Source organism: Brachyhypopomus gauderio, chromosome 1, assembly GCF_052324685.1.
Source record: "Brachyhypopomus gauderio isolate BG-103 chromosome 1, BGAUD_0.2, whole genome shotgun sequence".
Lineage (NCBI taxonomy): Eukaryota > Metazoa > Chordata > Actinopteri > Gymnotiformes > Hypopomidae > Brachyhypopomus > Brachyhypopomus gauderio.
Window position 1 is genome coordinate 39,072,099 of NC_135211.1, and position 23,605 is coordinate 39,095,703.

General features: G+C 44.3%; 1 protein-coding gene across 2 annotated transcripts; it reads right to left on the bottom strand.

Moving 5' to 3' along the window:
- Positions 1–1,665: 1,665 nt before the first annotated feature.
- On the bottom strand, positions 1,666–23,023 carry slc24a2 (solute carrier family 24 member 2). Of its 2 annotated transcripts, XM_077013535.1 has the most exons (11): positions 18,655–23,023; positions 18,325–18,476; positions 17,060–18,067; positions 7,421–7,456; positions 6,993–7,101; positions 6,006–6,080; positions 5,626–5,702; positions 5,101–5,238; positions 4,634–4,723; positions 4,213–4,379; positions 1,666–3,462 (listed from the first exon to the last, which is right to left on the bottom strand). In XM_077013535.1, exons 3-11 carry the CDS (start codon positions 17,918–17,920, stop codon positions 3,213–3,215), a joined length of 1,803 nt encoding a protein of 600 aa, XP_076869650.1. In that variant the 5' UTR covers positions 17,921–18,067; positions 18,325–18,476; positions 18,655–23,023; the 3' UTR covers positions 1,666–3,212. The 2 variants fall into 2 exon arrangements, with proteins under 2 accessions (XP_076869650.1, XP_076869651.1); XM_077013536.1 differs by lacking the exon at positions 18,325–18,476 and having other exon boundaries at positions 19,973–23,023.
- Positions 23,024–23,605: the final 582 nt, after the last annotated feature.

Sequence of the window (23,605 nt, forward strand, 5' to 3'; positions counted from 1 at the left end):
GTCCGAGCAGAGAGCACGCAAATTAACCGAACTGCAAGCCCAGTACGACAGATCTACCCGACTCATCACACATACTTTTACAGCCCAGCAACGTGCAAACGAATGTTCACTGAAGGTATCGTGGATTTTGGGGCAACATTAAAAAACATTTAATAACGGGACAGTCGTGAAGGAGTGCTTAAATGCTGTTGCTGAGACATTATTTGATGGAAAACAAAAATACGATATATGTGAAAAAATAAAACAAATCCCTATATCAGCTTCAACAGCAACCAGAAAATCAGAAATATTAGCAGGTGATGTACTGGCACAGCTTGCAGCTATTCAGAGTGCACAATGCATATCTGGCCATCGATGAGTCTACAGATGTTACTGATAATGCCCAGCTTTTAGTGTGTGTGAGACTTTATCACAAAGATAGGAAGGAACTCTGTGAGGATCTGCTGGGTCTAACCACTGGAAACACATTCAAGAGGAGATGATATATATGCAGCAATAAAAGAGATGCTGAGAATAAGACACATAGATCTGAAGCAGGTTGTCTCTGTTAACTTTTTACTTGAACTGTAAGCCTTCAATTCTCTAGGCTTGGACTTCTTCATTTTAAGAGAAAAAAAGAGGCTCTGTTTGCACTTTTAAAATGTATTTGATTTTGAGGTTTCTGTTTTCTGAAATAAAGGTTTTAAAATTATTTGCCTGGGACTATTTTAAATATTGTAAAATAGCTAGTTGTCCTAAGTGCCATTTGTTAACAGTAAAAATGTAAAAAAATACGGGTGAACAAGACAAAATTGGACTTTTGTTCGGACCTTTTACTAGGAGGAAATTTTAGCTCTGGACCTCAGTGAGTTTTAATTGAGTACCCCTGGTTTACACTCTCCTCCAGTGCCACAACTGCACTTTTTATTCAACACTGTCAATTTAACTTAATCTAAACTAGCGAGCCGCATTTAAAACTACCCTCCACTAACCACACATGCCTTTTCATTCCAGTATCGTTGACCAGTAAATAATTTATGAAAGAGAAATTCTGTTTTGAGCTAGTAGCTCGGAAGGGTTGACTGAAACTAGCCTCTTGAAATGAGTTAATCCCGCAGTGTTAGAGATTAATTCATCCTTAATTGAAATGAGTTAATCCCGCAGTGTTAGACATTAATTCATCATTCATCTAGTCGCCAGTAGCATATGGAATGTCACGTGACACACGCGTTTATTACGTAGTTCGAATCAACTCACAAACGATACATTGCAATTTATGCAAATCTGGGCTTTGATAGTAGTAAGGTCACCTCCCCATCACTAGAGGCGGGGCCTTAAGAAAACAGGTGTCACTCCTGATATTCAACCGACTGGACTGTCATTTTTACTTCAACATCAAACACTTGAAATGAAAACAGCTGGAATTCGCTCTGTAAATCGATCTCACACTTTAAAGTAGATTAGATAAATTGTTGGGGTTAGAGTTAGATATAGGGGCACCAGATATAGAGTTAGGTGTAGATATGAGGGGTTAAATATAGAGTTAGGGTTAAATATATGGGATTTTCTTATCTAAGCATAGTGTAGGTCTGCATTGAACATGTAATAATAATTTACATCTCATTTACATCTGCCAGATGCAGAATAGTGACATCATACCTGTCATCAGCAAGTCTGTTAGCAGTATGACCAATAACAGCTCTTTATTATGGATACATTAGCCTGTCTATAGATCTGTCTAGTGTCTCGTGAGGATATGTACTTGACTACAAAGCACTTTCCCAAATCACTGTGAACAAGGGCGTCTGCCCAGTGCTGTAGATACAAATGTTAAATGTCCAAGATAATTTGAGGATGAAGAAACAGCCTAGTAAATTCATAACCATGTCTTACTGGTATTATTATCAGCAGGAGTGTGTGCCAGACAGAAGCAGATAAATAAAAAAGAGTTGAGAATGTCTGTATGGTCTATACCAGGGGTGGCCAACCCGCGGCTCGCGAGCCGCATGCGGCTCTTTGCCTGGTTTCATGCGGGCTCACCTGCACAAACGGGGCGACACACTGCTACATTTCACTCAACAGATTACACTCGCCCATGTACGATGTGGCTCTTTGCAGTAACACAGTAAGAAAAGTGGCTTTTGGTCTATGACGGGTTGGCCACCCCTGGTCTATCCAGTCTGTTTGGTCTGTCTGGTCTGTCAGGTCTGTTCAGTTTGTCTGGTCTAGTTTGTTCGGTTTGTCCGGTCCGTCTGGTCTGTCAGGTCTGTCTGGGATGTCTGGTCTGAGTTCACACATTCTGCATATATCTGATCTTTTCTTTGAAGCCTAAACAGGAAACAAACATGTTTATAAAGACAGAGCCCTTCAACATAAAAGCACGACTAGTTCTACAGTGCAGATGGCAGCTGGGCTCCCGAAGCTTTGAAGAAGCCAGACGTCCAACTCCCGAACATCTGTGCTGATATGCTGACATTACAAAAATACCAGTTAGACAGTTAACATGTACATTGTTGCACAGATACAATAGATAAGCCTTTGTTGATTATGTTCAGTGTTTCTTCAGTGAAAAATCAGTGATGATTCATTGAATTTCACAGTGGTATGCTTTAGTAATACAGGAAAGACCTTAACACTAAAATAAAACCTTAACTGTTAAAATCTGATAGTCACAGGTACAGTGTTAAGTCCTAACAAACAGGGAGTCAAAATAGCGCAATGCCATCTCTGCCCCAGTTTTCAGTTTATTTTTTGTTTTCTGTGTTCCAGTTCTGAACTGTTGATGTTTTGTTGTCATTGTGTTGTTTTGTTTGAGTGAGGACATCCTTACAGTTTTGCCCTCTCCACATTTCCCCTGAGAATTCAGAGAGAGAGGCAATGTGAGCCTCCTCTTTGCCATCGGTGCCTCTCAGGTCCTAGTGTCCACCAGCTTCACATCCTCTGCATTCAGTGTCCTACCTTGCCCTCACTACAACAGTCAAAACACAGTGCATGCATGTCTTCCCACGTGGAGCTTTGGGCCACATGCAGCAAAAACGATTATAATTATCAAAACAAACAGAATACTCGTAGTTCCTTTATGGATGGAGATTTACATCATAGAATGTTTTTATGTTACATCATCCTGCACTTTTGACTGTAAAATACAGAGACTGAAAGTCCTGCTTCCTTTTTTCCCTCCACATGGCAGTGCTCTGCTGCGCGGTTCCAGCAGGGGGCGCCCTACGAGGCCCTCAGATGGACACGGGGCAGGTGATGATCTTGTCCTCCAGCATGACGCTGAACACCAGGAAGACGAAGTAGAGCAGGAACATGAAGAACCCCAGGAGCTTGCTCATCCTCCACTTACACGCCGCGATGGAGATGATGACGAAGAGGAGCATGAGGAAGAGCAGCACGATGGCGCAGAATAGCCCGTTGCTGCTCACTGTGACGGGCTTCAGGCTGTGCATCATCGAATACAACAGCCAGGGAAAAGGCAAACTGGGGAAAGCAGACAAACAAACAAGCACATTTAATCCAAACGAAGCAGAAATTACGTAATCCAGTCATCAGGATCCCACCAAACCCATGTTCCCAATCCCAGGTAAACCAGCAACATGTGCGGAACACAGAGATGGGATAAAGCAGAACTGAGCACTGTCTGCAGAACCCTGACCACCGGGATGAGAAACTCCTCCCTACAGACAAAGCACATTATTATTCCTATAGCTCATCACATGCCTAAACCACGCGTCGTGTCAAATCTGGGCTCTGTAAGTGTGCCAGTATCTGTGAACCTAAGACTGCATTCACACAGTAAAAGAGGCCTGAACCTGATCTTTTATCATGTGTGATACAGATGTGTTATCTGTTTGGCAAAAGCAAACTGGATTTGACCTTGTCAGTTCTGATTCAGCACATTTTCATGTCATACTTCAATCTGATACTTATCTGTCATGCAGCAGATGTATTCAGATGTATCAAATGTGGCTTGAACAGCTAGATCGAAAATTGACTTTGACATTTGACTGGATGACAACTAATGTATCCAGGTATTGCCTTGACTCAACAGAGAACCAGCGTTCATTATAATTTGTTGTTAAATTCGCAGCATGCCTCATTATCGTAAGCCGAAGTGTGGCGGTTGCTGTGATTGGCTGAAGTGTCAGTCTGAATGCGTCATGTGACACACCGTTCCTCTCCGCGCACAGGTCAGTTCAGGTGCGTGAGCTGCTCAGACTACAGGCGTACCCCACGGTGATGTCGAAGATGTTGGAGCCCACAGAGCTGGACACGGCCATGTCTCCCAGACCCTTACGGGCCACGATCACACTGGTGATGAGGTCCGGAATGGAGGTTCCGGCCGCCAGGATCGTCAGGCCCATGATCTCCTCCGTGATGCCGATGGTCTCGCCCACCTGCGGAATAATCATCCCTCAACACGCCTAACTGGGCTAATGAATCAGCTGTGAGCTCAAACAGGTTTGCTAGAGTGGACAAATCACCAAGGAGTGTGGGGTAGAGGTACTACCGTACTCCTCAGAAGTGTGTGTGTGTGTGTGTGTGTGTGTGTGTGTGTGTGTGTGTGTGTGTGTGTGTGTGTGTCTGTGTGTGTGTGTGTGTGTGTGTGCCTGTGTGTGTGTCTGTGTGTGTGTGTGTGTGTGCTGCTCACCTGGTGAGCCCACCATACCATCAGGTAGGAGAAGATGGCAATCCAACTGATAGACCCCAGAAATGTAATGGGAAAGAACCTCTTTGAACTCTTGAGTGAAAGAAAAAATAAAGAATAAATTAAAAGAAAGATCCTTCTGCAACATTCTCCAGCTAAATTACATCACAGGCTCCCAATTTACGCCAATCAGACCTTCAGAGAAACAGCTGTATTTGAAGCTCTGGGACGAGCCAGATCAAAGAGTGACTTCAAAGTAATATGCGCCAGGGGAATGTTTCATTACCAGAGGTTTAACGTACCAAACGCGAGGATAAGGGTCGTGTTAGAGTGGGTAAGATGCATCAGCCTAGTCTCTTTATCTGCTTGTTTACAATGTAAATGGGAAATGAGAATGTGACGTCTGTGATGTGTACTGTATTAACAAGACGTCTGCAGTGCAGGTATGTGTGCGGTGTACGGTTTCGTACTTCTCTGCGAACATCAGGCAGTGTAAGCCACAGCGGAAACACAATGGGGAGTATGAAGAGGTACGTTGCCTGCTTTCGGCCTGTGTCCGGCCATGCCAGGCTCAGGGGCTTGTCTTCATCCTCCTCTTCATCCTCAGGCTGCAACAAAATAAAAACCAAACAAAACAAGCACAGGTAAATGTGCCACATTTTGTCAATTGTAATTTTTTACACTGCAATCGAAATTTGTCCTCCGCTTTTAACCCATCGGTGCAGTTAACACACACACTAGTGATTACTAGGGGGCGGTGGATCACACCGCCAGAGCGGTGCTCAGAGCGGTGGGCAGCCCCAGCCCGGCACCCGGGGAGTTGGGATTAGGTGTCTTGCTCAAGGGCACCTCAGTCACGGCCTCAGGTCTGGGAATTGAACCCACAACCCTCCGGTCACAAGACCAGTTCCCTACCACCAGGCCATGACTGGTCACAGTCATCTACAGGTCATCTATAGGTCTGCCTGTGTTGTGTTTTGACATGTTTGTGTCACCTCATGCCCTATATTTCCATTCATGGGTGGAGTCACCTCCACCTCCACCCGGGTGCTGTTGGTCAGTTTCTTATCGACTGCAGAAAACAGGAGGAAAAAGAAACAAATCACATGATTCTTAAAATTAATTAAAAATCTAGTAAAGGAAAATAGAAGAATATGATGATAATTTGAACTTCATTCCTAACAGGCTAACAGGTTCAGCTCTGTTTACAGAAGTCACAGTGAATGCATATACTATCTAAAGTATAAATCTCAGTACTTGCTCCTTCAGTGTCCCCCCCCCCCCCCCCCCCCCCCCCCCCCCCCGTGAGGGATGTCACATTTATTCTGCCAGCCTCTGCTGTTTAACTGAAGCTCATGTGAGAAAGTTAACTCACCCACACCATTCGCCTCATCGTGGTCTTTTTTTCTTGCAATCCTGTGTAGAATAGAAGCCTTCTCCTTGAACCTCCCTGAAATGATGTTTTCTGGCGTCAAACATGATGATTAATGATTCTTGGGAACGTGCGCTCTTGTACAAACAGGACTGATCATGAAAGTCTTTTACACCTTTTCATTTTATGGTGAACTTTCAAGGATTTGGTGAATCTGACATGTCACGGATGTATAAACAGTACATGAGACCAGGGGCGAGGCTAGGGTATTTTTAGTGGTGCTAGAGCACCACCGTGAAGTTGCTCAGCACCCCCTGGCTCAACACATTTTTTAAATATTATATTATGCAAAAACCTTGCTCTGCACCTGCGCAATACTTTGGTATTGTGCCTCTGTGAGCACTGGGGGCTGGGCACCCCTAAAGACCAGATCCTAAAATCGCCCCTGCATGAGACCAGTAGCGAACCGTGACCATTAAACCTGGGCCTGCTCCCATCCCCACCCCCCGGAAAAAAGGTGTTTTCCTTTCCTTTCCTTAAAGCTGACGACAGTACAGCTTTAAAAACGCAATAAACAATAATATCTGTACTAGATAACTTCTTAAGCAAGAATAAGGTTCCAACAAAATAAGGTTCACAGCTCCATGTTCCTCGGAAGCGGAATATGTAAACAATGCTTATATTTTTGTAATTGCTTAGATGTCAATTGTCAAACTCTAAGTAGATTTTAAAAATTGGATAAATTATATTATATATATTTATGTTTTAAGAAGTATTTTAGGCCCTCTGAGAGGGCGTAGAGGGCCCTGACGGTTCCCCACTGCATGAAACGGGTATGATATATTCAGAATAAGAATATGAAAATGTTATTTCCTGAAGCCCAATGTGTTTAATAAGACGAATTAGCATTTTTTTGTTTCTTCATATGCTTATTAAATGTTACAGTGTGTGTTTGGTGTGTGTTTGTAAATTTGGATGAATGAATGTTACCTTCGGTGAGTGGGTCCAATGTGTGGATCATCAGCTGGAAAATACTGTTTCTCATCAATGAGTTGTGCAAAGAGGCGGAGCTTCCTCCTCTCTGGAGGCGGGGTTTAGCCTGAAGAACAGCCAATGAGAACGATAATTTAATCTCATTGTACATCAACATCGAAGTTAGTCCATGCTAATGTAATCAGTGAGCTGTCAAACGAAGAGAGACATGAGAAGACTTGAGTTTGAGTTGAGATGAGAAACATGAGGAGACTGAGATGAGATGAGAGACATGAGATTGAGTTGAGATGAGAGACATGAGGAGACTGAGATGAGATGAGAGACATGAGATTGAGTTGAGATGAGAGACATGAGGAGTTGAGATGAGAGACATGAGATTGAGTTGAGATGAGAGACATGAGGAGACTGAGTTGAGATGTACATACCGACAGTTTGTTCTCATCATCCCCAGCACTGGTGGGCTTTAGAAAAGACAGAGATGTTACTGAGCAAACATCATGACTCAATCTACAACCACAAAATCACAAAACCAAAAACTCTCTCTAGTCTCCTATACTTTTAGGTCACAAAGCATTCAGTTCCCAAGTAACCAACACTGCATTATAATAGATCGATGTTATGAATAAGTATATGATGAAATAGAATTCTGTATACTCCATCGTAAAATATCAGGGATGTGGTTCACAGAATCCCCAATCCCCAAGGTTTTGGAGACATGAAGGTGAAATTTACTCCATTCAGGATAATCAACAGTATCATTTTAAAAGCTGATTCCAGTCAGTACTAGCTGTTATAAATTATTTTGGCTAATTCTGGTGTCAAGCTAATAAAGGACCTATATCAAATGTTATATAGTTTCTGTAAAATCACACAATAACTCGTAGCAGTGACAGGCACTAAAGGTAGAGATGTGTAGTAGGGGTGGGCGATATGGGAAAAAAATAGTATCACGATTTTTTTCATAAAATCACGATTTCGATTTTTTATCACGATCTTCCATCCAAAAAAAAAACAAAAAAAATTGGGGCTACAAATCTTTCTTTTTAAGCAGATTTAAATGAATGATATTGCAATTTTCCATGTGCAAACATTGTAAACAAAAAATGTAAACAACACACGTGACACTGTGTCACGTAGGGCTACGCCCCCCTCTCCTAGCTGTCACTCCGGTTTCCCTGTTCCTCGTGTCTGTTGTTCCCTGCTCCTTGAGCCCGCCTTGTTGTGTGTTTCTATGGTTTCCCCACGTCTGCCACGCCCATGTCGTTATTGTCTTCATCTGTTTCCATAGTTGCCAGGTTTGCGGTTTCACGCCAAATTGGGCTTGTTTGAAAATCCAGCCGCGGGTAAAAATTCTGGGGTCGCGGGGTGCGGTTCTTTGGGCTACTTTTGAGTTGGGCCACCATGGGGGTTACAAGTCAACACAAAGAATCGATTGCGATATAATACTCAATTTGTCTCCATTTTAAACACTCGACACCCCCCCCGTCAACGACTTTGGGCTTTGGGCTAGTTTAGGCTGCTGAAGAGCGGGTTTTACACTGATTTTGTGGGATATTTTTGTAGGACCTGGCAACCCTGCCTGTTTCTAGTCTAGTTCAATGTATTTATAGTCCCCGTGTCTCCCATGTCGGTATCGGTTATTTTGTGCTACTTAACTGTTTATTCTCTTGCCTCGTTCGTGCTCTAGTGTATTTAACTGTTTCTGTTTCGTCTTCGTCGTAAGTGCCGTTCAGCCTAGTTTTGTTTCCCCTGCCTTGTTTTGTTCTTTGTGCCACCATGCCCGTTTATATTTCATGTTCGGACTGCCTACCTCTTATGACCCCTGCCCGGTATTACGACTCTGTCCATTCATTAAATCTCGCTCTCCTCAGCGTTTGTGTCTGCCTCCCTGCTCTACGTCACGCAGTTCCTTACACTGTTAAAGCGCACTATTGCACTAAATATTTCCCAGCACTTTAAACTTAAATATTTATACATATAGTCGAAATGATTCGATATAATTCGCTTTTTATTCACATTATTTAATGGTTGTTTATTTTCAAAACGCCCAATCTTAACGTCTTCACGTTCTCTCATGTTTCGTCCTGGAATTACAAGAGGCTTGTTTGTTAACGTAAAGAGAACTGTTCAGTCAGACAGCTATTTGTTGTGAAACGAAGTAGTTACAATTTCAACCATTTTCAAGTACTTTAGCCTAAATTCCAGCACTTTTCAAACCTGAAACACAAAGCAACTTTAAACTTCATCAAGTAAATGTTCCTTCCCCTGTTTTTGAGGGATGTTTCTTTATACTACCACATATCGTTCATGCGTGGTGTGGCGGAGTCACGCGCTATGGTCACTTGTGAGACGGCTGCCCGCATTGTTTCACTTTCGGCATATTGGGATGTCTATGTCTCAAGTGATTGAATAAATTTGTTATACTGGCATCGTACGTTTTCACGTGTTCTTTGCACACTTTACATATCGCTGTAGTTTGGTCTTGGTCAGTGGAAGAAAATCCGAATCAATTTCAGATTACAGAGGTGGATTTCCTCTTCTTTACCAGCTCCTCGGTTTGGCTTTCAGCCGTCGTTGTCCACGCAGTTTTTAGTTTTTACAAACACAACATGGAGGCGTGGAAGACGCACAGTTCGCTGTGATTGGTCCGTCCTACGCCCTACGTCTGACGCATCGGTGGGAACCAGCATAAAAAAGTCATTGCGCTAATTGGCAAAGGCGATCTATACGATTTCTCTAATTTGGTAGATCGCCTGCGATTCTCCACTCATTATCGCCATTCACGATTTTATATCGTCATATCGTGCACCCCTAATCTGTAGACATAATTACAACAACCCGTTCATGGACATGATATTGGACATGCATTTGGCCCTAAAATTGAACCCATGAGAACCACACCATTGCAAAGTATATCATTCACCTGTTCAAACACATGTTCATAATACACAGTGGACCTACACCAGCAGATGACATGGCTCCCCCAAACCATCACTGATGGTGGAAACTTCATACTAGACCTCAAGCAGCTTGGACTGTGTGACTCTCCACTCTTCCTCCAGACTCTGGGACCTTGATTTACAAATGAAATGCAAAATTTACTTTAATCTGAAAACAATATCTTGGACCTACATCTGCTGGTGTAAGACCACTGTGTTATATCAAGACCCAAGTCAGCGCAGAGAGAATTGGGGTATTTTCAAGAGGAAGATGAGATACACCAGACCCAACAATGCAGACCAGCTGAAGGCTGCAACCTGGGCTTCCATAACACCACAGCAGTGCCACAGGCTGATCACCTCCACGCTGCAATGATGCAGTAATTCGTGCAAAAGGACCCCCGACCCCCGACTATTTTTGCATTTACTGTTCATACCTTTCAGTGGGCCAGCATTTCTGAATTAAAATCTTTTTTTCAGTTGGTCTTACATAATACAGTATTCTAATTTTCTGAGATAATGATTTTGGGTTTTCATTGGCTGTATGCCATAATCATCAACATTACCAGTAATAAACACTTGAAATAGATTACTCTTGTTTGTCATGAATCTATATAGGCTACTCATTATATATGATATTCACTTTTTGTAAATTATTGAAATAAACTAACTTTTAGTTTTGATGATATTCTAATTTATTGAGAAGCACCTGTAACTTTAACAACAGAACATCATTAACTTCAAATGCAAAAAATCTTCAATCACAGGCAACAAAGTTAACCAAACATGAAGAATTCATTTGTTCATTGTTCACAAAATTGAAACCATCTTGGTGTGACAGAAGGCGTTCCCAGGGCTTGGGAATAGTTTCACAAAATGCACAGTAGTGCCCAACACAGCAGCCATTACACTGCACTTACATAAGTGTGTGATCAAGAACAGCATTTCTCAGGCTAAAGGCGAAATCTTGTTACAGTTGTGATCAAATTTATTCAACCCCCAATGCTGCGAAGGGTTTTATGGAATTCAGTGCACATTTGTAATTGTGTTCATAATGAAATCTTACAAGGACTTGTTAAAGAACTAAATGCAACTAAGATAGCATCAATTTTTTTTGTCATAAAGTATTAAATGGCCTTTTTGTGATTTCTTCATTGACACAATTATTCAACCCCTTTACGACTACCACTCCTAAGAACAGAGGTTCATTCCAGTGTTTTCCATCAGGTATTGAAAACATCTGTGGATGTCAACGAGCAGCAATCAAGCATGATAAGCACCAATTAGGCAGATTTAAAAGGACTGTGATACTCAGCTCCTTCTAGACATCTACTGGTGTGTTTCCAAGCATGGTGAAGGCAAGAGAATGGTCCCAGAAGACAAGAGAAGAGGTTATTGCTCTTCACAAGAATGGCAATGGATATAAAAAGATTGCGAAGTTGTTAAATATTCCAAGAGACACTATCGGAAGTATCATTCGCAAGTTCAAGTTAAAGGGCACAGTGGAAACGTTACCTGGTCGTGGCAGAAAGAAGATCCTGACCGCGACTGCTGTGCGCTACCTGAAGCGTAATGTGGAGAAAAATCCCCGCGTGACTGCTAAGGAACTGAAAAAAGACCTGTCAGATGTGGGCACTGAAGTTTCAGCTCAGACAATAAGGCGCGCACTGCATAACGAAGACCTCCATGCCAGAACGCCCAGACGCACCCCCTTGCTGACTCCAAAGAACAAGAAAAGTCGACTGCAGTATGCCAAAAGTCATGTGGACAAGCCACAAAGGTTTTGGGACAGTGTACTGTGGTCAGATGAAACTAAATTAGAACTGTTTGGGACAATGGACCAGCGCTATGTTTGGAGAAGGAAGAACCAGGCTTATGAACAAAAGAACACCTTGCCTACTGTGAAGCATGGCGGGGGGTCAATTATGCTTTGGGGCTGTTTTGCTTCTAATGGTACAGGAAAGCTTCAACGTGTGCAGGGTACCATGAATTCCCTTCAGTACCAGGAGATCTTGGAGGAAAATGTGATGGAGTCAGTCACAAACCTGCGGCTTGGGAGACGTTGGACCTTCCAACAGGACAATGATCCGAAGCACACATCCAAGTCCACTAGAGCATGGTTGAACATGAAAGGCTGGAACATTCTAGAGTGGCCATCGCAATCACCAGACTTAAATCCAATTGAGAACCTCTGGTGGGACCTAAAGAAGGCAGTTGCAGTGCGCAAGCCTAAGAATGTGACTGAACTGGAGGCTTTTGCCCATGAAGAATGGGCTAAGATACCCATAGGTCGCTGCAAGACACTTGTGTCAAGCTATGCTTCACGCTTGAAAGCTGTCATAACTGGAAAAGGATGTTGTACTAAGTACTAAAAAATAATGTCACTAGGGGGTTGAATAAAACTGATAATGATGTGAGCACAGTAAAGACATTTGTGGTTATTCCATCATAAATATTATGTTATGTTTGTCTAATTTATAAGTGCCTCTTTGATATAATTGTAAATAAGATGACTGAAATGATCAAAATCAATGTCAAACTGGCCAAAACACTTTATTTCAGTGGGGGTTGAATAAATTTGATCACAACTGTACCTGCTGGTGATAATCAAGGTTGATTAAGGACAATGACGAACATCAGAAATGCTGATTCAGTCTTTGCAAATGGCTCAGAGTGCACGTTTCAGGCAGCAAAATGAACTAGAACTATTTTGTTAATGTTTTCTTATCATTACTTCATCATTTACCATTACCTCAATTTTAAAAACTCCATACAAATTGTGACCAGAAAGAAATATGTTGAATTCTAGCCGTTCTCATGGTAATGTTGATGGGTGATGTTGAGGGGTTGTCACATAGGGCTACGCCCCCTCTCCAGGTTCCCTGCTCCTCGTGTCTGTGTTGTTCCCTGCTTGTCTGTCTCCATGGTTTCCCTCCATCTGCCACGCCCTTGTCGTCAGTGTCTTCACCTGTGTCTAGTTTAGTTCTGTGTATTTATAGTCCCTGTGTTTCCCATGTCAGTAATCGGTTGTTTTGTTTATCTGTTCTGCTTGGTCATTCATGCCCTTTGTGGATGTCGTGATCTTTGTAATCATCGTGAGTATTGTTCCTTCCTGTTCCCTGTATCCTACTTTGTTGGTTTTGTGTCCCCAGTATCGTCATGCCTGTTTACTGGTCATGTATGGACTGCCCTCCCGATATGACCCATGCCTGCCCTTACGACCACATCTATTCCCTTCATTAAATCTCGCTCTCCGCAGCGTTTGTGTCCGCCTCCTAGCACTACAGTGCGAGCTTTGTTACATAACAACCGACCTTACGAGGACACAGCAAGGGAGCGAGACTCTGGTGAGTTCAGTCACTGTAACGAGTTGTTGGATGCGCAAACAAGAGAGGGACAAGGAAGTCTCATAGCTCACGGAGGAAAGCACAGTCTCTTTCGGTTTCAACTGGCTTTCGTGACGAGACTCCTAGTGAGTGCTATGTGTCTGCCCGACTTGGTGAACAGTACAGGGAAGAGCAACCTGTAATGTAAGATGCGGGCAGAAGGAATGAATGCACAGACGAGCGTTGGCTTAACCCTCGGTTGGCTCTCTTTAACCACTGCGAGCTCCAGAAACCTCAAGGGAGGTGGAGCCGTTGCAGAGAGAGCAATCGAGAAGCGGTTGTGTCTGTATGTTCTTCCAGGCTCAGACCAGACCGGGTGGAGAGGACCACACCCCCTGACCAGAGCCCCGCTGCCACAGTGCTTCAAGAGGTCATCTATGGGAATACATGGCCTGATGAAGACCTCCCTCCTCTATTCCCGCCAGCCTCTCCCCTAAATACCCCAAATAAATTTTTGGGGGGGGAGTAGTAGCCACTCCTCATGAGTGGCCGGCTTGGTCTCCCGGTGACGTCAGCTTGGTGGCTCCACCCCCCGAGGACTTCTGCTTGGCAGCTCCACCCCCCGAGGACGTGAGTTCGATGGTCCCGCCCCCCGAGGATGTCTCATCACTTCAGCCTCCTGTTCCCGCGATCCAGAGGGGGGTCACCCACGCCTCCTTTTCCCATGATCCGAAAGGGATCACCCATGCCTCCTGTTCCTGTGATCCGAAAAGGGTCACCCACGCCTCCTGTTCCCACGACCCAAAAGGGGTCACCCACACCTCCTGTTCCCGCGACCTGGAAGGCATCACCCATGCCTCCTGTTCCTGTGATCTGAAAAGGGTCACCCACGCCTCCTGTTCCCACGACCCGAAAAGGATCGCCCACGCCTCCTGTTCCCACCACCCGAAAAGGGTCACCCACGCCTCCTGTTCCCACGACCCGAAAAGGGTCACCCACGCCTCCTGTTCCCACAACCCGAAAAGGGTCACCCACGTCTCCTGTTTCTGCAACCCAGAAGGGGTCACCCACGCCTCCTGTCTCTGCGACCCAGAAGGGGTCACCCACACCTCCTGTTCCTATGACCGCCCACGCCTTCGGTTCCCACCGCCCACCAGCGGACTCGACCAGACCATGTAGCACGTCTGCCGATCCCGCCGGTCCCCGTCCATCCTGTTTCCCCAGAGACTGTGTTGCCCACTAGTGGTCATGGACTCGATGTACTGTTTGCACCTTCCCATGGTTGTTCATCCTCTGTGCCCATGCTCCCTTTGGTCCCCTGTCCCAACCCCGGTTTTGTGTTGGTTCCTGTCCCTGTAGTAATGTCTATCCGAGTCTGTGTCCCAGTTCCCGTGTCTGTGTCTAGTGGGGTTATCTCTGTTCCTGTCCCCATGTCTGTTCCCCAAGTTGTCACCCACTTTGTTCCTGTCCCAGTCTCTGTTGTCCATAGTGTATTTGCCTCTGTGTTTGCCTCAGCCCCGTTCCCTGGCCCACTCCTGTGTCTGTTCCCGGTCCTGTCCCGTCCAGCCCTGCTCCCGTACCTCGCCCTGTTCCAGTCCAGTCTCTACTCCTCCTCTCTCTGTCGTGCCCCAGGTCCCACGTCCCGTTTTCCCTGGTCCTGTCCATCCAATCTGTTCTGTGGTGTCCTGTCCCGTGTCCGCTGTCCCTGTACCTTGCCATGCCCTGTGGTTCCCTGTCTTGTCCTAGTCTGTTCCCCTGTCCTGTCTGCCCTTGCGTGCCCCAGAGTGGCACGCTTAGAGAAGGGTTACTGTCATGTAGGGCTACGCCCCCCTCTCCAGCTGTCACTCTGGTTCCCTGCTCCTTATGTCTGTGTTGTTCCCTGCTTGTCTGTCTCCATGGTTTCCCTCCGTCTGCCACACCCATGTTGTCAGTGTCTCCACCTGTGTCTAGTTTAGTTCTGTGTATTTATAGTCCCTGTGTTTCCCATGTCGGTGATCGGTTGTTTTGTTTATCTGTTCTGCTTGGTCATTCATGCTCTTTGTGGATTTTGTGATCTTTGCAATCGTCGCGAGTATTGTGACTTCCTATTCCTTGTATCCTGCTTTGTTGGTTTCGCGTCCCCAGTATCGTCATACCTGTTTACCTGTTATGTATGGACTGCCCTCCCGATATGACCCATGCCTGCCCTTACGACCACGTCTATGGAATTCCCTTCAATAAATCTCGCTCTCCTCAGCATTTGTGTCCGCCTCCCTGCTCCGCAGCGCAAGCTGCGTTACAGGGGTAATGTTGAGGGGTGACGTTGAGGGACAACATGGTTGCAAACAACAGGGTTTCAGTGATTTGGGCTGGATGTATGTGAAAGAGCTCATGACTCAGAAGTCATGACTCAGAAGTCATTTTCAGATGGTCAGTCAATTCCCTTAAGTACTCAGAGTCTTCTTTATTGTGGTTCCACTGTCAGCTCCAATAAGCAGGTGATTCAGGATTACAAAGGGATTTAAGATGCGCAGTCAGGCTTCCCCCTGCTCTCAGTTATGCTGATCACGATTGTGTTCAGGCTCCGCCCTGCTCTCAGTTATGGTGATCACAATTGTGTTCAGGCTCCGCCCCCGAGACCTCTGGGAGGTTTTGTAACAAGCGGCTTTGCTGGCTGCGTTGGTGAGGGGTCGTAGCACTTTGATCAGGGTCGTGGCGTTCTGACTGTGTGACACCGTGCTATACTTAGCTGCACTAACTGGATCTGCTTTCACTGGATTAGCCCACAGCCACAGCCATACACACACACACACACACACACACACACACACACACACACACACACACACACACACACACACACACACACACACACACACACACACACACACACACACACACAAACACTACTCTCACAAACATATTTGCTGTTTTGCTGTATAAATCTATTTGTCATTTGGACATTAATCTTCATCTCTGCTTTTTAGTGTTGCCAGATCTCCAAATTTAAAGTTCCTGAACTATAAAAGTGAGCATGTTAGTGGATGTGTGTTGAGACATGTGACCAGTTAAGACCTTTGGGGTATGTAGACCTGTACTCATTTACATGCTTGCATTGCCCAGTGTGTTTGAGTGATCTGAAGTCACCTGAGTAGTCAACTTTACATGCATTGAATGCGCATGTAAACCCTGAAAATTTTAGATACTAATTGCACAGGAGAATAATGAATTATTTGAATAAATTATGATTAGTAATTAAGAGACTGTACCTACAAGCCAACCGACCATCCTCCTTGTCCCATTGTTTTCTGGAGAGTTTGTGTGTTTTCTAAGAATGCCTTTGACAGCGTTTTTGCGTGTTTGTAATGCCTTTGATAGGTCAGATGCAACACCCAGTGTTTCTGAGAATATCCCTCCACAGTCCAGATTGGTGAAATACACAGCCTCATCTAACAGTTCTTTTAATTGGAAATGGGCCCATGATGAATACACATGTGCATATTACATCATAATGTGAGCTTTTGGTGGGATTAATTCAATAAAATTCACCAAATCAGTTTATGCATTCGTTTTAAACCAACTGGAATGGTTCTACTAGGAGCGAACACAGCTTTAATTAGAAGACATGATAAAAAAAAACCTCTTGCTAAAAAGAACTCTGGATGATAAGATAATTGATAGGTGTTCTGATCTCTGAACTGCAAAAAAGAACATCTGATTGGCTCTAGCCAGCCTGCACGGCTGCTCATCAGCCAATCACCTGATGCCTAGACCAACCCCCTCAAAAGGAGCACAGAATCTCAAACGTGGCACGACTCACCTTAGGAGCAGGCTCTAGTCCATGCACCTGGTTTCTGTTCATTAAGCTCTTGACAAAATCCTCCACGGTGGCATTGCACTTCATAAACAGCACATACGTTCCATAGGCGCCCAGCAGGGCGATGCTCTCCAGGTAGGTGATGTAGTTATCCAAGAAGAAGAAGATCAGCATGATGAGGTCCACGATGTAGAAGGACACGTCCCGGAACAGTGGCCACCACGTCAGATTCAGTATCTCACGTGAGAACAGTGCGCACATCCCGATCACAAACAGGATGTTGAAGACTGCAGATCCCACGATGGTGCCGATGCCCACGTTGCTATGGGAGACGAAGACGCCTATCATGGAGGTAAACAGCTCGGGGGCGGAGCCTCCGGCGGCCATAAAGGTGGCGCCGGCCACATCGTCGGAGATGGCCAGCTTCTCGGTGATGACGGTGAGGGCGGGGACAAAGAACTCGTCACAGACGATGGCGAGCGCGATGAACATGTAGAGCATGCCGAACATGTGTAGCACCACGGCGCCCTGCCTCCTCTCCTCCAGCGAGAACAGGTCGTCAGGGTAATCGCCCTGGCTCTCTGCCCCCGACGCCATGAGGCGTGGCACGTCGGCCGAAATATTCCGTTGCTCCTCTGCGGATCGTACGGTCCTATGTGAGGAGGGCTCCCGCAGACACGCCCCGCCGGTCCGAGCCAGAACAGGACTGGCCGGACCTCTGAAAGCACTCCAGGACAGCGGCAGAGAGAGGGCACAGACGCTGAGGGCGAAACCCAACATCCGCGACGGACGGAGCTTCCTCCTCACGCGACGCCTGAAGGCGGGCTCCGGCCGCAGCTCTATGGCAGAGAACGTGGGAACCATGGTTGACAGGCAGGTCTGCAGGCCAATGTGCTGTCTCAGATTAACTGAGCACCATGCATGGCTCCATCCGTGCTTAAAGCTGATTGGCAGGACTGATTCCCTGATTTTGCACAGGGTTGGGATCCTCTAATGGTTTCCTCATAATGTCTGTAAAGAAGACAAAGACAGGATGTCTTTTAATACATGAACAAGTCATTTAATACTTAAACAAAAATATTCTGTCTTAGAAATTATGCAATTAAATTATGTTCAATTCAATTATGTTCAATTAAATTATTAGAGGAGCTTCTGGGATGAGGGTAGTCCACGTCTACTTTCTCTTCACACTGGCCCTAAAGGACCTCAAAACTGTAGCAGAAAGCAATGCATGGACATCACCATGGTAACCTATCCTGCGACATCACCGTGTCCTGTAATTAGCGCTGCTCCTTCCTGTGGTACCCATGTGCAGTTAACACCACTTGACCGATCACAACACGCATCTAGGATCATTCACGAGATGGAGGAGCTTCTGATGAAGTGGGAAGTATCAGGGAGACTTCACACAGATCTCCAACTGCACACAGATGTTAACCTCGTGTATATTCAGTCTAGGACAGTAGGGGCCAAAACTTGATCCCCAGACAAACCCCCCCCCCTCCCAAAAAAAACACACACACACACACACACACACACACACACACACACACACACACACACACACACACACACCACACGCACACTCACACACAAACCTTTGCATTGTTTCCATGGCAGCAGTATTAGACAGCACTTTTTCAGACCACTTCACGTTTAGACCAAATAAAACCCTTGATGTAAAAGACAAAAATTGTGAAGCGTACTTTGATGAGTCTGAATGCAGTCACCTTAGCTTGTTAGTCAGATATTACTTGACTTTAATGTAAATATATAAGTCTATTTGAGCATTGGTGCAGCCTCTTTTATTAAGCTTTGAGCTGTCAGGATACGTGAGCTCATAGATAATTCCTAAACCAGTTTAATAAGACACACGGCTTTAATCTGACATCACCACACACACTTAACCTCCTGCACATCTGTTTTTAACAAATCACGTTTTTAAAAGATTGTTATTTTTTAAAGTGCAGTGCACTTAATTGGAAACCATATTAAAATGGATGAATGCAACTGTCCACTCAGTAGCTGTTAAACTTGCACCAACATAGGCCTATTAGCCTAATATATTTCCACTGAAGAATGTGATATTATTGTACACAAGACAAGCACTGTAGAGAACTAATCAGACCCACGTGTTTCAACATCATGGCAGTGTTAAGATGATCTTAAATGACAGTGTTCAGTGTGATACTCCACTGTTTATAGATGATCTTTGTTAGGATGTTGTTGAGAAACCCAGTGTCTGTAAGTGCAGAACACGTGTTCTCCATCTGTCAGGATGATTAATCCCATCAACGGGCTTCTGATGGACTGGTCCCTGCATTTTTTCTCTTCTAATTTACTCTGCCTTACACAGAATATATGAAGAGCACCAAAACGTTTGCATTTAAATTATGAACAACAGGTTTACAACGGATGCAAAATATAGTTTGCACTGCATCTTACGTCAACATCAGCAGCTTTATAAGAGTTATATTCACAACGGAACATGTAGGTTACAATAGGTCTACCATCTTTTTCATAGCCTCTGGTACACACATTATGTGTTTTTCCGTAGTCTAATACAACTGATCCAACTAATTTAGCGCTCGATTTGCGGTTGTAACAGGTCTGTTGAGGCATGAAAACACATTAAGTTTGCAGTGTTACAGTCAGTGTATACTGTAATCGCCCACTCCTATTGTAACTATCTACTGCGCCATCGGCAGTCCGGAGCTTGTCGCGTAACCTCCCAAACCAATTAAACCTGAACACATACGACAGCTCTCCGTGTTTGTTCAAGAAAGTGGCAAACCTACTTTATTTTCAACATGGTTTAGAGACTGCAGGGCAGTCAAATTCTAAGGCAACAGGTGAATCCTTAACTCTTTCACTGTAATATACAATATTAATAATAATCACGTAGAGTGTTTTTACCTGAGTATCAGCAGTTTATCATGAGGCAATCCGCTTGTAGCTTTGCAGTGGTAAGAATGACAGTGTCAGAGCAAAACCACGAATCAGCGATGTACTCATTCTCTCTCTCTCTCCCTCTCTCTGTCCTTAACCCACCCGATTCCGATCATATGTCCTTGTGAGGTCATAGCTGGCTTATAAAAGATTGAAATTAGGAGAAACCTTGACAAAGTGAATATAAAGGTTGAAAGTTTCATCTACATGTCACATGTGCTACACTTGCTACTCCAGCCCAGCAGTTTTTGCAGACGCCCTTATCCAGAGCGGTACTTACAAAGTACAAGATAGTACCACAGATAGGTGAGAATTCAAGATACCCTTGAACCAGACTACCACTGTTCTCTGTCCTGCTCCGAGATGGTGGAACGATCTTCCACTAGCTATTCGGACTGCAGGGTCGCTTGCAGTCTTCAAACATAGACTGAAGACTCACCTGTTTGTTGAGTACTTAAATGACCACTAACACCACATATACCACCTGTTGTCCTTGTAGTTTACATTGTATGTACAGTATATAAATATGTATGATTGGTGGCTGAACATGGTTGGGTTTTGAATGGTTAGATTATAATGCTAATGTTTATGCTCCTGCCTTGTCAACGGGTGTGACCTATGTTTCTGATCTTGACCCTCATCCAGAGGAGACAGACAGCACAGGGACGAGCGAGACAAAACTGGCCAGTATTATATTGTTTCTCCCACAGACTGTCTTTCACTCTGCTTCTCTCTTCCTGTCTGTCTCTCTGCGTGACGGTCTTTCTGCTAGTCTTGCTCATTAACCCTTTCCTGTGGGGCACTGCCTCCCCTCGTGGTGATGAGATGCTGAACCCCTGCAGGGGCTGTAGTCTTGTGTTGGGGTGTGGCGGGCATCGCAGTGTGATGAGTGCTGGAGTGTGACAGACATCGGACCGAGCCGGCACTGTCCCATAATCCTGTGCTGGAGCCGTAGATTAATGCACCTTAATGAGAAGCAGATTAGACTAGCAAGAGGCCAAGCTCCAACTACGCCTTAAATAGGGAGCACAGATGAGGACATTTCAGCTTATCCACAGCCTAATTCCAACCTTGCTCATCTTCCACCATGTTCCAGGAAGTGCTCCCCACTCGACCGTGCCGAGAAAATGCACAGCTCAGGGAAGTGCACACCTTCCAGTGGAGCAGAACAGTTCATCAAACAGACCAGCCTCACACAAACCAGCCACAAACAGACCAGCCTCACACAAACCAGCCACAAACAGACCAGCCTCACACAAACCAGCCACAAACAGACCAGCCTCACACAAACCAGCCACAAACAGACCAGCCTCACACAAACCAGCCACAAACAGACCAGCCTCACACAAACCAGCCACAAACAGACCAGCCTCACACAAACCAGCCACAAACAGACCAGCCTCACACAAACCAGCCACAAACAGACCAGCCTCACACAAACCAGCCACAAACATACCAGCCTCAAAGGAGCTGACCTCAGACAGACTGACCTCAAACAGACCTGCCAAAACTCTTGTTTTCAAGGCCTATTATATTTACATACTTTTTGCAACCACTAACTCCAATGAAATTGGGATACAATTAACATATAGCACTTCATTTGTGTGTTTTGTTAGTTTTGAATATAAAAATCTATTACCCTGATGACAGAAGTCTCAACCCTACTTCATAATACAGTGCGTGTACTATGATGAATTTAGAGAACCAGAATCTTGGTTTGAGTGTTCAATTCACTTCAAGAAACAATGACATTTGTTCAACAAATCTCATGTATGCAAATGAGCCCGGGTGAATTGGAACCCTGAATTGAATTTGGATCACCTCCTTCCTGTGACACGTCTGGGACAGAGACTGAAAGCAGCTGGTGAACATTTGCACATTGAGGATGCAGGCATCATAAATCAATTCATGATCACGTAGAAGAATACAATGCTTGCTAGAATATATTCAACGAACAGAGCACCGTGTTCACACACAAAGAAAGGAGCCAATACAGCTGCTGCAGATTGTACCAAGCTGAATTTATGCCATGGATATAAATATGATTGCAAACTGAATATAAAGCACACTGAAGGTTGACTGAAGTGAATTTACAATCTGAGTTTAAGTAACCCACTGTAACACACCGCACACATCTGTAGTACACCGCACATGTCTGTAGTACAACACAAACTTGTGTAGTACATCACAGACATGTCTGCAGTACACCAAACATGTCTGTAACACACTGTACGAACATGTCTGTAATACACCTCAAACATATCTATACCACATGTCCGTAGTACACCTGAAACACATTTGTACCACACGTCTGCAGTACACCTTAAACACGTCTGTACCACACATGTAGAACACCTCAACCACGTTTGTAGTACACCACACAAACACGTCTGTAGTACACCTCAAACACTAGTAATAAACCACACACGTCTGTAGTACACCACACTCACCTGCTGGATATCTGGGAGTGAGGCATGTTATGGCATGAGTACATTATAGAGTGAATGATCGAACAAGAGCGCTCTACAGTAACAGAATCAGATGTAGTGCTGTGTCCGGGAGATGAGATTTAATCCTATTTTAATCGCAGTGGGATTAAGGATACACAGCAGCTCCTAAATCCTCCTATACTAACTATGCTTCCCCAGGTGGGAGTGGCTTGTGTAACAAAGTGCTCTTAAGGTGATTTAGTTGCCATGGATTCATTCTCAACAAAGGGGACATGATCCTGAAACCTAATTAAAACAGTATGTGTTAATTGATTATAAACACATCAAAATGTAGTACATGTAAATGTATTTTATTGTATCTCTCAAACACTTTAATGAATTCATCCCCTTTTGAAAAATGTAATACCTGTCTCAGCTCTTCCACCTCTGTAAAATTAGTAACAGCACAAATACAATGTAAGTTCCAAGATACTTGAATTGCTTATATTTTAAGTTGGTAAAATATATAAGAGTCAAAGACAATTGATGTAAAGCTCAAAAATATAACATGAGGGAGTTAATAATAGTAGCAGTATGATTTGTGAGTGTAGTGGGTGTTTTACAATATTTACATTAAAAAGTTGTATAGCCTACATTTTAATGTAAATATTGTAAAAAACCCACTACATTCACAAATCATACTGCTACTATTATTATATATTTACATTTACCTACCCTAACATTTTTTCCTGCTTTTCAGATTTTAAAGACTCAAATTAAAACCAGATCAGACCCAGAATCAAAATGAATGACAGTTTGATTCTGGCCCATGTACGGCTGTCCGGATGCAGTCATGATTACTAGCACTAAGCCAGCACTTTTCCAGCTGCTAGACAGAACAATTATAGGCCCACTTCTGGCCTTCGAATGTTTTCCAGGCTTCCCCCACCATAATTTATTAATGTATGTAATTTACTTTATTATTAGGACTACCACAATTGCTCATTATTAATTATTATTACTAGTACTAATAGTCAAGATCACTTGGAGTGAGATTTGAACCTGGAGGGGGTGGCCAGTGTAAGTTGTTGAGGGGGGGGGGGGGGGTGTAAAATGGACACAAATTAAGTAACCTATTATATCGCGATCGATCGCCAGTGGTTGGCGAACA

Coding starts and splice junctions, on each gene's coding strand:
- slc24a2 (XM_077013536.1), bottom strand. CDS start 17,920: ATGGTTCCCACGTTCTCTGCCATAGAGCTGCGGCCGGAGCCCGCCTTC. Junction 6,081..6,992: donor ATTGGACCCACTCACCGAAG/GTAACATTCATT, acceptor ACATCATTTCAG/GGAGGTTCAAGGAGAAGGCT. Junction 4,380..4,633: donor TGGTATGGTGGGCTCACCAG/GTGAGCAGCACA, acceptor ATTATTCCGCAG/GTGGGCGAGACCATCGGCAT.